The sequence below is a fragment of the Nipponia nippon genome, unplaced genomic scaffold (genome assembly GCF_047370975.1).
Source record: "Nipponia nippon isolate SJK-2023a ecotype South Korea unplaced genomic scaffold, ASM4737097v1 scaffold_16, whole genome shotgun sequence".
NCBI lineage: Eukaryota > Metazoa > Chordata > Aves > Pelecaniformes > Threskiornithidae > Nipponia > Nipponia nippon.
This window is the reverse complement of record NW_028262332.1, coordinates 5,751,150-5,763,807: the sequence shown is the minus strand read 5'-3', so window position 1 is coordinate 5,763,807 and position 12,658 is coordinate 5,751,150. Positions and strand designations below refer to the sequence as shown.

The following is a 12,658-nucleotide window of genomic DNA, read 5'->3' as shown; positions in this document are numbered from 1 at the left end:
CGCAGAAGAAACAAGGGCCATAAGGGTTACAGGATGCCCGGAGCAGGGTCTGTCGGCCCAGGCTGTGGGCGAACAGGGAACAGAGCCTCTGGGGAACTGGCGCAGCAGAGAAGCCCTACCAGAAGGTGACCATACTTACTCTTTGGCCAACGAGGCCTTGCTCTCCGGGGACTCCCAACTGGCCAGGATCACCCTATAAAGAAGGAACCACAGACATGGAGACAAGCTGTTTACTGACAGCAAGTGAGCATGAAGCACTTCCCATCGCACCCCTCGTTTTGGCTTTTTGTTTCCTTCTCCCACACAAACACCTTCACTTCAGTTTGCAAGGGGGTCCAAAGGACAGGTTGGCATCGCCAGCGCCTCTGCTCACAGAGGGCGAGTGCACGCCTCGCAGGCTCTGTTGCAACGATGCCCAACAGGACAGGGGTCAAGGAGTGGTTTGTGCTGCCTGCAGCTGCAGAGCCAGAAGATATTCCCTCGGCATGGCCCTTCACCAGGAAAAGCAGCAATGATGGGTGCAATGCAGCGCTGCAGCAGACACAGCTGGCATGAGGGAGAAGAAAGCCAACAGCTCCTTGAGCCCCAGCATGATTGTGGAGGGTGGAGAAGAACCTGAATCTCTGACGGCACCAAAATGAGTGCACTGAAGGTGTTGGATTTGGCAAACAAATGGACCTTGGCAACAGGCTGTGAGGCTGCCATTTAGCACTGGGGGTACAACGGCCACAGGGCAGCTACCTCCCATGCGTGCCCATCTCAGCTAAGTGCTTTGCAAGGAAGAGAGCTCGGGAAACACATAGGCAGAAGAGGAGAACGGTTTGACCTGTCCATACATCTTGTCCTGCAGCAAACTGGTCTGCAAGCAGTGACTGCCCAGAGCAACCCCAGCCTGTCCCAGCACCTCCCAGCTTCGGAGAAGGAGCAGCATGGGACTCTCACTCTCTGGCTCCCCAGCAAGGACGTGTTGCACTGACAGCAGGTAAAGGGCTGTTTGTGCAAATCATCGTGTCCTGTTCCTGAGGGTGGCAGCTAGGAGCATGGGAGCCGAAACACTCGTGCAGTATCAGTACGCCAAAGACACGGTAGCTCCAGTGAAGTGTCAGAAGATTTGCCAAGGAAAACATGGCAAAGGATGGGGCGGGGGGTGGGGAGCGAAGGACAGCAAAGAGGAAATTGCATTTAATCCCCACGTAGAGTCTGTTCAAAAGCTCTCCACAGAGGAGCAAACTCTTCAAACCAAGCGGAAAGGGGGTTAGGATAAAATAAAAACCCTTCTGAGCTGCTCAGCACAGGGATCTTATTCAAACAAAGAGATGGTTTTTATAGGCCTTTCCATATGGACAAGAAGGTGCATTCATGGCTCTGGAGCAGAGCACCCTTCCCCCATAACCATTAGAGGAGTTCAGTCCCCACAGAGCTGAGGCTTGGAAACTGTGGCAGGACCTTGCCTGAGGGTATTTTTAAGTTTGGGACCTTCTTAAGATTCTTCTTGTTTCAAATTAGAAGCTGCCTAGATCTCTACTCAGATTTTGGATCTGCAGAAGAGTTGAGCTTCATTTCCAAGGCCCTTCGCAGCTCTTGAGGCAGAAGACCCCTGGGACAGTGCTTCTCCCCAGCACCGACAGCCTTCCCCTCGGGATGAGGCTCAGGAGTTTGTAACCAAGGGCTTAAAGTCAACCTGATTTTATTTTTTAAACTTTATCTTTTGTTGAATATGCTGTCTGCTTTGGCTGCCGCAAGGTGAAACTGCAATGTTACCCAGTCCTGCAGGAACAGAAGTTGCTATTATCTCCTTGGTCTGACAGAGAAATTGCATTAAGGGTTTTTCTTACCTTCATGCCAGGTTCACCTGCAAGGCCAGGTTGTCCCATTGAGCCAGGCGGTCCCTGGAAAACAAAAAAAAATAATGAAAAAACCCATTGTAACCAAGTAGAAAGCAAGATCAAAGACATAATTCCTTTAGCAGAGCCCTCCTGGGACAGCGGAGCCCTGGTTGCAATGTAATTACCTCCCCGGAGCTGGCTCAAGGTACGCAGCATCAAAGAGGCCCAGTACCCCCTCGCGCCTGGCTCCTGGGAGGGCTCTGCTCGTCTCTCGCCTCCCCTCTCCCCAGCCCTGTGGCAGCCCCCCAGCCTCCTCTGCCAAGCACCTCTCTAACTCCTTCCAACCCCTCTGCTTTCTAAAGTTAGTAACCATGCTGGGGAGCAGCACTGGGGCTAGTTGGGAAAGAAGGGAAAAGGTCCAGAATTAGACTTGAAAGCCCTTCAACAAGGGCCCAGCAGGTTGGCTGATAGAGTGGGTAACGAAAGCGCTCAGCTGTGCTCTCGCTCCCTGCAATCCCACTTCTCCATTATGGCTGGCGTGAGCACGTTCTCCGTACCATCAAGTCTCGTTTCGGTTAGGGTTAGGCGCTACCTCAGCCTCAGGGTTTGCACGCACAGTGAACTGCCCTGACTGTGCAGGAGCAGCTGCCCCAGATAACGCAGCCTCGAGCTGAGCTGTTCGCCCCATGCTCCTGGAGAGGCAGGGGCGCAACACTGCGGCCAGCTCCAGGACAGCTAAAGGGAGCCAAGAACAGCAAGGTTACACCAAACCCTCCAGCGCAAACTTTGGCCAGATTAGCCTTGACATCCATCACCCACTTTCTCTGGCTTTAACAGGTCAGCAAACATCCTAATGCCAACGGCCGGGCTTGGACCAGAAACCCCCAGGCCAGGGCTGCTGCCAGGCTGGACTAACTGAAAGAAAGTTGCTGGCAGATGAGACAACGTGGCCCTATCTATCTGAGCACAGACCCTGGCAGAGGCACTTGGCATCCCTCAGGGAGCCAAAAATGAGTGCCTGACCTGGAAAACTATGGAAAGTAAGATAGAAAGAGGGAAGATGAGAGAATGACCTTGCAAACTGTTACTCGGTGTCCAGCTGCCATGTGCAGCCTTGCGATAGAGGGGTCACGTTCATTAGATACCTTTGGTACTGAGATTAATTGGGAGCTTTAATCTTTGTACATTTTCTACTACCTCTGGGAAGCATGGGAAATGAGAATCTGTGAAAACAAGCCCAAAGATGGGACAGCAAAGCTTGTCTTTAAAGGATTTGAGTGGTTTATTTACTTATAATATTTGCTTTCCGGAAAACAATCTTTCTTCTCTTTGCAGTTAGGAATAAAGGAAAAAAGAGCACATAGTAAAAGGAGCACTCGGCTGTCCAGGGAATAAAGCCAGTTCCTGGCTTGCCGAAATGGATTCAAGCAGAGGAGGGAGCAGGGCGCATGTTGGGTTTACGAACAAATGGTCAAGTCACGCAATGAGAAAATTCAAGCTCCAACGAAAGCAAAAATCCTGCTTTGGTTTCTCCAGAGGTGCCAGTGCAGAGAAAGGCTCCTGGAAGAGTCACAGATTTGAATAAAGCTCTGTACTTTCTTGGTTGGCAACATCCAGAGTGGCTTGGTAGCAGCTTTCCAGCTCCCCAGTGTGGTTTACCACGCTGAGAGCTCGTTCCATCTAGTCTAGCAGCCATGAGAATGGAAACTTTCATGACTCATACACTTTGCAGTAGGCTGCATTAAAAGGCACCTTTGCTGCTGTTTTCACAACCAAGTGAAACATCATACCTATATTACAGCTCAGGACCTACAGAAGGGAGCTACCCAAGGGGAACTGGCACATCTAATATAAACAGCCAAGACTATAATACTTCAAGGGGAGTGGAACCAAGCCAAGACTGCAGACAAGTTAGAGGGAAACCATGGAGGCATCTCCTGCACTCCATCAGGGCACTGTTTGGCAGCTGCTGCTGCTTTGGTTATGGTGTGTTTGTGCCATTGCTTCATGGCAACGGCAACCCAAAAGCACAGTCAGCAGCAAAGGCATTTCTCTGAGCTTCTTCCACTGGCTGCAGCGGCTTGTGATGGGACTACCATAGCAATCCGGGCTGGCTCACAAAACTGTGTCTTGTCAGCAATGGCACCAGAGAGGGGGAAAGAAAAGACCGGTTTTCAGTTTGAATTGTTGCTGTATTTGGTCCCTGACTCTGCACCCTGGTGCAGAAAGGTGGTCTCTGGTGTGGTCGTAGAGCCATGCTCGGGACATGCTTGTTAGCATGGTCAGCTTTGAAATGTTTCTTGTGTCAAGAAGACGGGTCTGCACGTCTACCAACTGGGTGTCTATGGGCTGTGATGAAAATGATGCTTGAATTTCTGATATTCACTATTTGCTTTGGAAGCTGGCTTTCAGACTTGAGAGAAATCCTTCCCACTTGTGTCCCCAGGTGTGGAAGGATGCACCTCTGCACATTTACTCCTCTCTTACTCCTACCACTCTTGATGTAAGGGGAAAACAAATAGGAGCAAAGGTCAGACCTACCTTATGCCCAATTTCTCCCAAAGGCCCAGGTGGCCCCTGTGGTCCTTGTGGACCCTGAAAAACAGAGACACAAGGCTCTTTTCATACAACTGTTTTCATTTCTGAAGGGCCATTGCTTTCATGGCCTGTAAGATAAAACACCAGTTCCCTCCCACATCACAGTGGAGCTATGCAGTGTGCCAGAGATGGCCAGTGAGATGGAAAAGCCAGCAATGGGTGTGCTGAGACACCTTATTAGGCAAACAGCACAGAAGGCCCTTCATCTTTCTGGCTCCTACCTGAAACAACTGCAGTTAGCAACTGAAAATGCCTAGTTTACCCTATCCCTTGACAGCCCAGGTCAGTCCCCACAGACACAGAGAGCAGAAGATGACCCCTCTTCCTGCTTCGGTGGTCCTGTTGGCCCTCCTTGAGGTCTGCGTCTTCACCTGTCACCTCCCAGTGCCTTCCCCAAGGCTCTGGGCTCAGTTCTGACACCATCAGCCTCCCTCCTGGTCCCACTTCTGCTCTACCTACCAGCCCAGCCCAACTTGTGTTACATCTGACCCTATCCCAGACACAACCTTGCCCTTCTTTTCTCCCTTCCTTTCCGAAATGCATCCCAGGCTGTATCCTACACTCTCCCTGGTTGATCCATGGCCCCCTTTTGCTTTCCAGGGGTCTGACCTTGTCTTTCCTCATGCTTCCTAGGACTCTAGCCAAGTCTTTCACATCTCTGGCCATGCTGCAGTTGGCAAGGACAGAGAAGCTGGGAATGGGAATGAGTGGTGGGGAAGAGACAGACAGAGAGACAAATGAAGTATTTGTGTGTGTGCAAGGAAAGACAGATGAAGAGAGAGTGATGAGGCACTTGCCGGGTCGCCTGGAGCCCCTTTTGCTCCTGGAGGTCCAGAAGGTCCTTGGATACCCTAGAAAAATTGAAAATACCAAGGTCAGCTCCAACCCCATAGCAATCTTTTGTGCCTCTTGGCAGTGCTGTGCATCTCAAACACTCCAGTAAAAGGAGTGGAGAGGTGGCCCCGTAAGTGTGAGACACTGTCCAGGTTCTTCCTCCTGGACCAGGACCCAAACTTACAGACTTGCATAAAACCGAGGTTATGAAAGGAAGCACAGGAGATAGACACTTACTGGGAAGCCACGTGCTCCTGTCTCCCCAGTCTCACCCATCTTCCCCTGTGAACACACAGTTACAGCAATTAGCAGCTGGGAATGTGCTGAGAGACCTGTGGCGCTTTAGCCAGGAGAAGCTGCAGCTCCCTGGGCACTGTGTACGTGTGGGTACCCCATGGGGGTCGGACACCATGCCAGGTTTGGCCGGCACTGGCTCTCACAGAGGACATACCTGCAGCCCATCTGGCCCCAGCTTGCCTGGCTCCCCTGGTCGGCCCTGCAAAGCAAAAAGACAAAGGCATGTTGGCAAGAACACAAACAATACTGGCGATGATGATCTGCCCCAGTCCATCTGCTCTTGCATTTTTGCATGTCAAATATCCCCTCCAGTTCCCTGCAGCTTTTGAGAGGCCAAATGCCCAGCGTCCTGCCCTGAGGAACACCCCACCCAGCAGGGAGTGTGGGCACTGGGCTGCATGACCTAAGGTTTTTTGAGCAAACACTGCTCTGGAGGAAGCTGGGATTCTCCGGAGACTTGGCCCAGCCCTATCTGGCAGGGCATGAAATAAGGGAGATTTGCCATCCCAATTGTATTCACAGGGCCATGCGTGCCATGCAGGGGATGGAGTTTGTGACATTCAATGGCAGGACAAGGGTCCAGCTCTGCCACACTGCTCTCACATCAGGCTGCTGCCAAAGGGAGAAACTCTCCCATGCACCCCTCTCAAAGCCTGTCGTGGAGCAGGCTCGACCTGGATGAGGGTCTGTTCAGGCAGGGTATTAGCCAGGCTCTCTTTGCACTAGCGTCTCCTGCCCTGTGTTTTTTCCTATCCTGATCTAATTAACGTGAAGTACATCAGAACAGATACTTATTCCCTTAGGTCATATTTTACCAGTTATGTTAAATCGCTCTGATTTTTGTGCTTCGTTCAGATGTAACAGTCCAGCGCGCTCACTGACAGTTAAAGCTACTCCCATTCCTGCGAGGGACCCCTTTATTTTACAGAGGCCCTTTTATATTTGTGGAGTGCCTCTGTATTCAGGGTCTCAGACCCCTGCAGCGAGGGCCCTGGTACCCATGTTGGACAGATTTTACTCCAGCTGCATGAAAGACTCATCCCTGCTGGTTGATCCTCATGGAGCAATTGAGCATCCCCTGTTCGTGGAGGAGGATGTGACCTTGATCCTGTCCAGAGCATTTCACAACACAGCAAAGAGCAGCCTTGGGCAACCTGGCCACCCACTGGCATTCACCTTGACACCTCGTGACCCCGGCTCGCCTACTGGCCCATCAGGCCCTCTGGCACCCTGGAAAAAGGCAAAAAAAAGGCAAAAATAAGAACACAGAGTATATGTCTCACTGGAAAATACAGCAGTCACCCTAGCTTTGGCCACCAGGAAAGTCCATGAGATCAGTCCTGGCTAAGCCAACCTGTACCTGGTTGGGTTGAGCACAGCAGCTTGGAGCCCAGGACTCAAAAGATCCCTTCTGTGTTTTGTTGCTTCATTTCTCACCATTTACCAGCACACAGCACCAAAATAGTTTTTATTCCTGTTAAACCAGCTACCAACCACAAACCAAAGCCAGAGAAGAAAGGCAGGCCAGGAACAGCCATATTTTCAGACAACGGTTACATGACAAGGCTTTTGCAACGCACAGACTTGCACTTCTAGCCTTATTGATAGCGAACCTCTTCCTTCCCAGAAACCCCGCTTTTCCAACTGCCCCTACCCTTAACCCTTGGCACACCACACTATCTCAGCCAGTGCAATAAAGCTACAAAATACTGAGAGGCACACAAGCCCCCCACCATACACAGCACCTTCACAGCTGTCCTGGGCCCCAAACTGCTCCCAAAGAGCAGGGTATATTTGCTGGCCGCCGAATGCCAAGCCTTCAGCTACAGTTACCTGCTAGTTAAAGAACTGGCTGCTGTTAGGGATCAGGCAGGTGCTCATGCATATGCATGCTGGGAGGAGCGCAGCCGCTGCGCCTGCTTTGGCACGTCTGGTCCTACGCCCGGTATCTGCTCCTGGATGTGCACGTGCATGCAGTGGGCATGAGGACCTCGGGAGGTGTACGGGACCCTGGGAGGTGTACGGGACATACACACTGCTGCAAATGCTCATGGCACGTACAAGAGTCCAGACAGAGAGCGATCCTGGACGCAAGTAGCTAAAATTGAACATCTCGTGGTACAGCTTGGGCATCCTCGAGGAAGGGGTGTCCTTGCTCTTCCAGAGGGCGCTAGGCGAGGAGAGCACTGGTCTCAAAGAGGGGATGACTGTGATCTAGCTTTCAAGCTTATTTCACAAGAGCTGAACGCACAGCGCTCTGAACCCCAGAAACCAGTGTGTCACACTGACAGAGAATAAACAGAGCCGTGGTCAGGGGAAATAAAACACTAAAAAAAGGGCATATCAAGAGACTCTATTAACGCACGTCATGTTCATAATCAGGCCGTGAGCTCAGTTGGGACTCTTAGGCGCTACTGCAATATAAATAATAAATAAAAACACAGAGCGGTGCTAGAATGTAGTGGTAAGAGGAATCCTGAGAGCAGGCCAATGCGGAAATAGAGAAAACAGGAGCCAATGTGCTTAATCGGGATGCAAAGCGAGTGCCAAAAGTAATAACAGGGCTAGGGAGCCAACGCATTAGAAAAGCAACTCCAGTATGACAGGCAAAGAGAGAGAGACTCACAAAGAAAGGCAGCGTAGCAGCAGAAGATGTATAGGAAACGTAGCCAAATTATTACAGCAGACAAACATTGTCAATATAAAATAATGCAAAAACTTCTACCGCGCTTGGCAAAACCCCGTGCCGCTGAGTGTACCAGAGATTAAATAACCAAAAGCCTGTATTGCATGCCAGTAAGACACAGTTCTAAAGAATGCTTAGCCTGGTCTCCAGGACAGATGGACCAAGAAGGACTGTGCACCAGATGGGAACACCACAACCAGATGAGGTGTTCCACAGGTCGGCGCTTTGCTACACTGAGGTAATGGCAGCTCTCACCAGCCCTAGACCCCAAGTGCCCTGGCTCATGCTGGCCACTAGATCAGAGAGCAGTAAAGACCAAAGGTTTTATTAATCCATGTCCCTGTAAACCTCAAAGCACAATGACAGAAAACAGAAGGTCATTTAACAGCAGGGCTACTGGCAGCTTAAGTTAGACAGCACTGTAAGTTGGAGTAGCGGGAGAGCAAGGCTTGGAGGCATCTGGGGAGCTGCCTGGAGTGACCGGGACACCCGGCAACCCAGCAAAATACAGAGACCTGCCCTGGGCTGGGCACTGGGCTGCCCAAAGAGAAGGGAGGTGTCAGGATGTGTATGGCCCTGGCACCCTGGGAAAGCACCCTGCCACCCAGCTTCTCATCCTCCCTGGAAAACAAACTGTTCCCCTCTTTGAGCAGCCATTCTGTATTTTGTGCTATTATGCCTTTACTATCCGAGATGATGGGGTGACCTGCTTGTGCAGAGGGGAAGGATTCAATAGCTCAGCCCTGGTATTACAGAAGGTGGGACCAAGGATCAGAGGCAAGCGGGACATGGAAACAACAGTGATGACCCAGGTTAGAGGTTTCCATTCCAGGACAGACGCTGCCGGGGAAGGGAAGTGGGATGTCTGGCCCCTCCAGACCCAACTTCTGTAGCCTGTCCTGCCCTGTCCAACCCCTTTGCCAGTGCTGGGCTGCTCTGAGCTGGGTGGAGGCTGTTGGGTGCCCTCAGGCCTCACTCAGCGCTGCAGCACAGGCAGTGATGGCTGTGGTTCTCTGTGGTCCGACCTGGCAGGGCTGGCTGGCTGGGGAAGTGTTTACGGTATCCTCATTTCTTCCAGCAGAGTCCTGTCACCAGCATCGCAGGATCTGCCAGGGCAATCTCACTTCACAGCAGTCACCTGCCTAATCCCATCACAACACATCTCATCGGCATCTGACCTAAAGAAGGAGAAAGTGACCCCGTATTCGCAAATGCATGTGGCAAGCTTCATCTTCTCCAGCCTACTGGGCCGAAACCCAGGATAAAGGCTTTCCCTAATTCACCCTGACAGGAAAGACTACATTTAGTCAATTAGTTAAATCTTTAAAACTCTCTTTTACTGACAATGCCAGTTAGAGATGAGTGAGTGAGGTCCTGGCAGCTCTCCAGGGAGCATCCCATGCCAAACGCCGCAAGGCACAGCACGGTGCCTTTCCCCTGCAGACCCGTGGCTCGGACTTGCAGGCAGGGCTGAGCTCAGCTCCCCAGGCCCCCTTTGGACCCTCAGTGCTTCAAAATTAACTGAACAGCCAGGCATGCCTGCCCTGAGCACGGCAGAGGGACCAGGGCGAGCGTGTAGAGAGGCATCTTGTGGGACGTCCTCCTAATGGCACATACAGCATGGACCTGTCCCAAGAGCTGGGTAAGGAGGGTGCAGTGAAAGGCATGGCTTTATCACTGGTGTCAGCATCTCTAGAAGCCCATGAAACAGAGAAGGAAGCTTTTCTTTAGTCTGTGTTAGTATTTATATGGCAGTACACAGCTCAGGAGAGGTCCCGCTGGGCCAGGGCTGTACAAACAGTGCAAGCTCCAAGTAGCTTTACAATGTAAACAAGGAAAAAAAAGGAGAGTTAAATTGAGATCTGTCCGCCTCTTTGCACATGGGCAGCCAAGGCACAGAGAAATACAGGTTTGTGGCTGATGGAGCATTTGAGAACCTGCTCAACTGTTTCACCAAAGCCAGCTGGACATGAATATGCGGCTCAAAGGCACTACCATGTCCATCTCAAAGCAGCTCACCCGAGGTCATGCAGGGAGCCACAGCACAGGGATGTGCCTGGGCAGTCCCACCGCAGCGCATGAGCCACAGGACCAAGTGTCATTACTCATTGCTACCTAAAGAGATGAGTTTCCCCTTTGGTCGTGTGGTCAGGCAAGAGGAGCCAAATTGGTACTGTGCAGGGAATCACAGCTCTGCGACCCTATGTCCCAATGCCGATGCTCCAGCTGCAGTAAGTCACTTTTGCGCTGAGGTCCCAGATCTCAGCAGGCAGCGAGATACTCAGGGCTGGGCAGAGCCCAGCATTTTCTAAATTCTAGTTTCAGTGTCTTATGTGGGCACATTTCTCACTGTAATCCCTGCGTAGGTCCCCACGGAGCTAGGTAGTAGACAGCTAGCATTATATCCTTGCAAGTCTCACCTGCAGTCACGTTCTGCCCCCTGCGATCATGAGTTATTGTTAACATAGGCTCCAGCAGTGGTAGCGAAGCAGGTCACAGTGCCACTCAATCAGTGGGTACACTGGCCAGGACAGCATTTCCCTCAGAGACGTGCAATGCTGAGCAGCACCATCAGCAACCCCCGACTAAACAGAGTGTTACGATGTTGGCTAGATATGAACAGCGTCAGCTCACAAATGCAGGGGAATTCAGCTCCAGGCTTTGCAACTTGGGTTTATTGCTAGTCCATGCAGGGCAATAGAGGTATACCGGACTGCTAGAGTAGATGACATTCCTGCAGAAAAGAGCTAAGTACTCAACAAGGTGAGCGCAAAGCAGCGCTGCATTTCCCCCTGTTTAAACAGATACTCAGAGCTCAAAGAGAGACAGCAACCAGCCTCTGAATCGCAGAAGCAGCAGCACGAACAAGCAGTCAGTAGCTCCCTTCCAGAAATCCAAAGCTTCTTCCTTACCCCTTTATCCAAATATTGATATTTCACTATCACAGTCTGGCCAAATGAAAAGCAAGCAGATGCCTTGACTGAGGCTGAAGGGAGACATCGCTGGCCATAGATCTGTCGCTAACTTTTCCTCAAACACATCTAATGCTTTTTCAGCCAACTAGAGAGATCCCTGGGAGTAAAACAATATACCTCTGCTTTTTCTCCATGAACAACTTCTCAGCTGGGCCTGGAAAAAGCAACTATTTTTAGGTTTGCTTAGATAACACCACTTTACAAATCCCTAGCATTTACAAATTCCTGGTCAGCGATGCTGCGAAGCGTCGGGTCGGTGTGGCGGGGAGGCGGCAGTCCCCTCCTGCACGGAGCGGCAGAGCACTGGGAGCGCGGGTGCGCACGCCTTATCTCCTCTTTGCAGGCTTCACCTGGGCAACGGCTAAAGCAGGGGCTTGATGAATGAATGGTGCGGTGGAAAAGAGAAATATGCTTTGGGACTTGAAAAGCTCCTCTGAGTCGCCTGAGCCGGCACTCAGCAATCCCTCCAGTGAGAGGATAAAATGCCAGAAATATTGACAGACACCTTGGCCAGTAGAACGGGGCAAGGTAAGTCACTTTACAGCAGGATTTCAGGTGCAGCTTTATGATCTGAGATACAAAGTCATGGCTCCAGTTGATATTTAGCCTTTTGTAGAGGTTCTCAGTCAATACTTGGGCTTTTCGATATCGTTGTCCTCAATAGAGGATGCTGGAGACCACATGTTTTTCTGCTGTGACAAGCTGATTAACAGAAATGTGCTTTTGAATTTAAATGAGATAGGATGAGGGACTTGCTGAATCAGCCACCTCCAAATTTAAACCTTGATTTGGTTAAATAATTAGGTTTAAACATGTGCATAGCTGTCACTAGCTGAATGTTAAGCACATGTCTAAGCGCTACACTGAGTACGGATGAAGGGAAATAAGCCTGGGCTCACAGGTCCAAGTTTCTTGTCCTTAGGGAAGAGGTGAGGGGAAACCGCGTTTGTGGAAGATTGTTCAGTATCAGTTTCATGGGCTAAACAAAGACTTGGGAAGGAACAATAGCCCTGTCATGACTCAAAAGAAGGTTACACTCTTTAAAGAATTTTCTTTTTAAAATTTGTACTTATATCTTGACAATACAAAAGCTATCACAACATAAATACAGACCCCCAAAAGTCTCCATTGTTCTTTACAATCGAAACCATATTTACTATTTACATTTCCTTCAAAAGCAAAATTACTTTAATGAAGTATCCACAAACAGAGCTCATGGAATCCACAAACATCTGGCAGAGGCTGCATTCATGTTTCCACTCTGAATTGAATTACGTCCCTTTTGTAAACTAGGATAGACAGAGCGTAATGTCTGAAATTACAATTGGGGGATCATTTCCCCATCCTGAGAAAACCAAGAGCCGGAATAGCAGGACAAGACAAAGAATACTATGTGCCTGGAATATCTTCTGAGAGTACGAAGAGAAGGAAAATGTGTGAGA

At 50.5% G+C, this 12,658-nt stretch overlaps 1 protein-coding gene across 4 annotated transcripts in view; it reads right to left on the bottom strand.

Moving 5' to 3' along the window:
* Positions 1-12,658, bottom strand: part of COL27A1 (collagen type XXVII alpha 1 chain) — a 217,981-nt gene that overhangs the window by 41,409 nt on the left and 163,914 nt on the right. For all 4 annotated transcript variants that reach the window (XM_009476232.2, XM_087753107.1, XM_087753108.1 and 1 more), the window contains 7 exons: positions 6,732-6,785; positions 5,710-5,754; positions 5,496-5,540; positions 5,222-5,275; positions 4,368-4,421; positions 1,836-1,889; positions 140-193 (listed from right to left, as the gene is read on the bottom strand). In XM_009476232.2, coding sequence (XP_009474507.1) covers positions 140-193; positions 1,836-1,889; positions 4,368-4,421; positions 5,222-5,275; positions 5,496-5,540; positions 5,710-5,754; positions 6,732-6,785 — 360 coding nt within the window. The remainder of the gene's footprint in view (positions 1-139; positions 194-1,835; positions 1,890-4,367; positions 4,422-5,221; positions 5,276-5,495; positions 5,541-5,709; positions 5,755-6,731; positions 6,786-12,658) is intronic.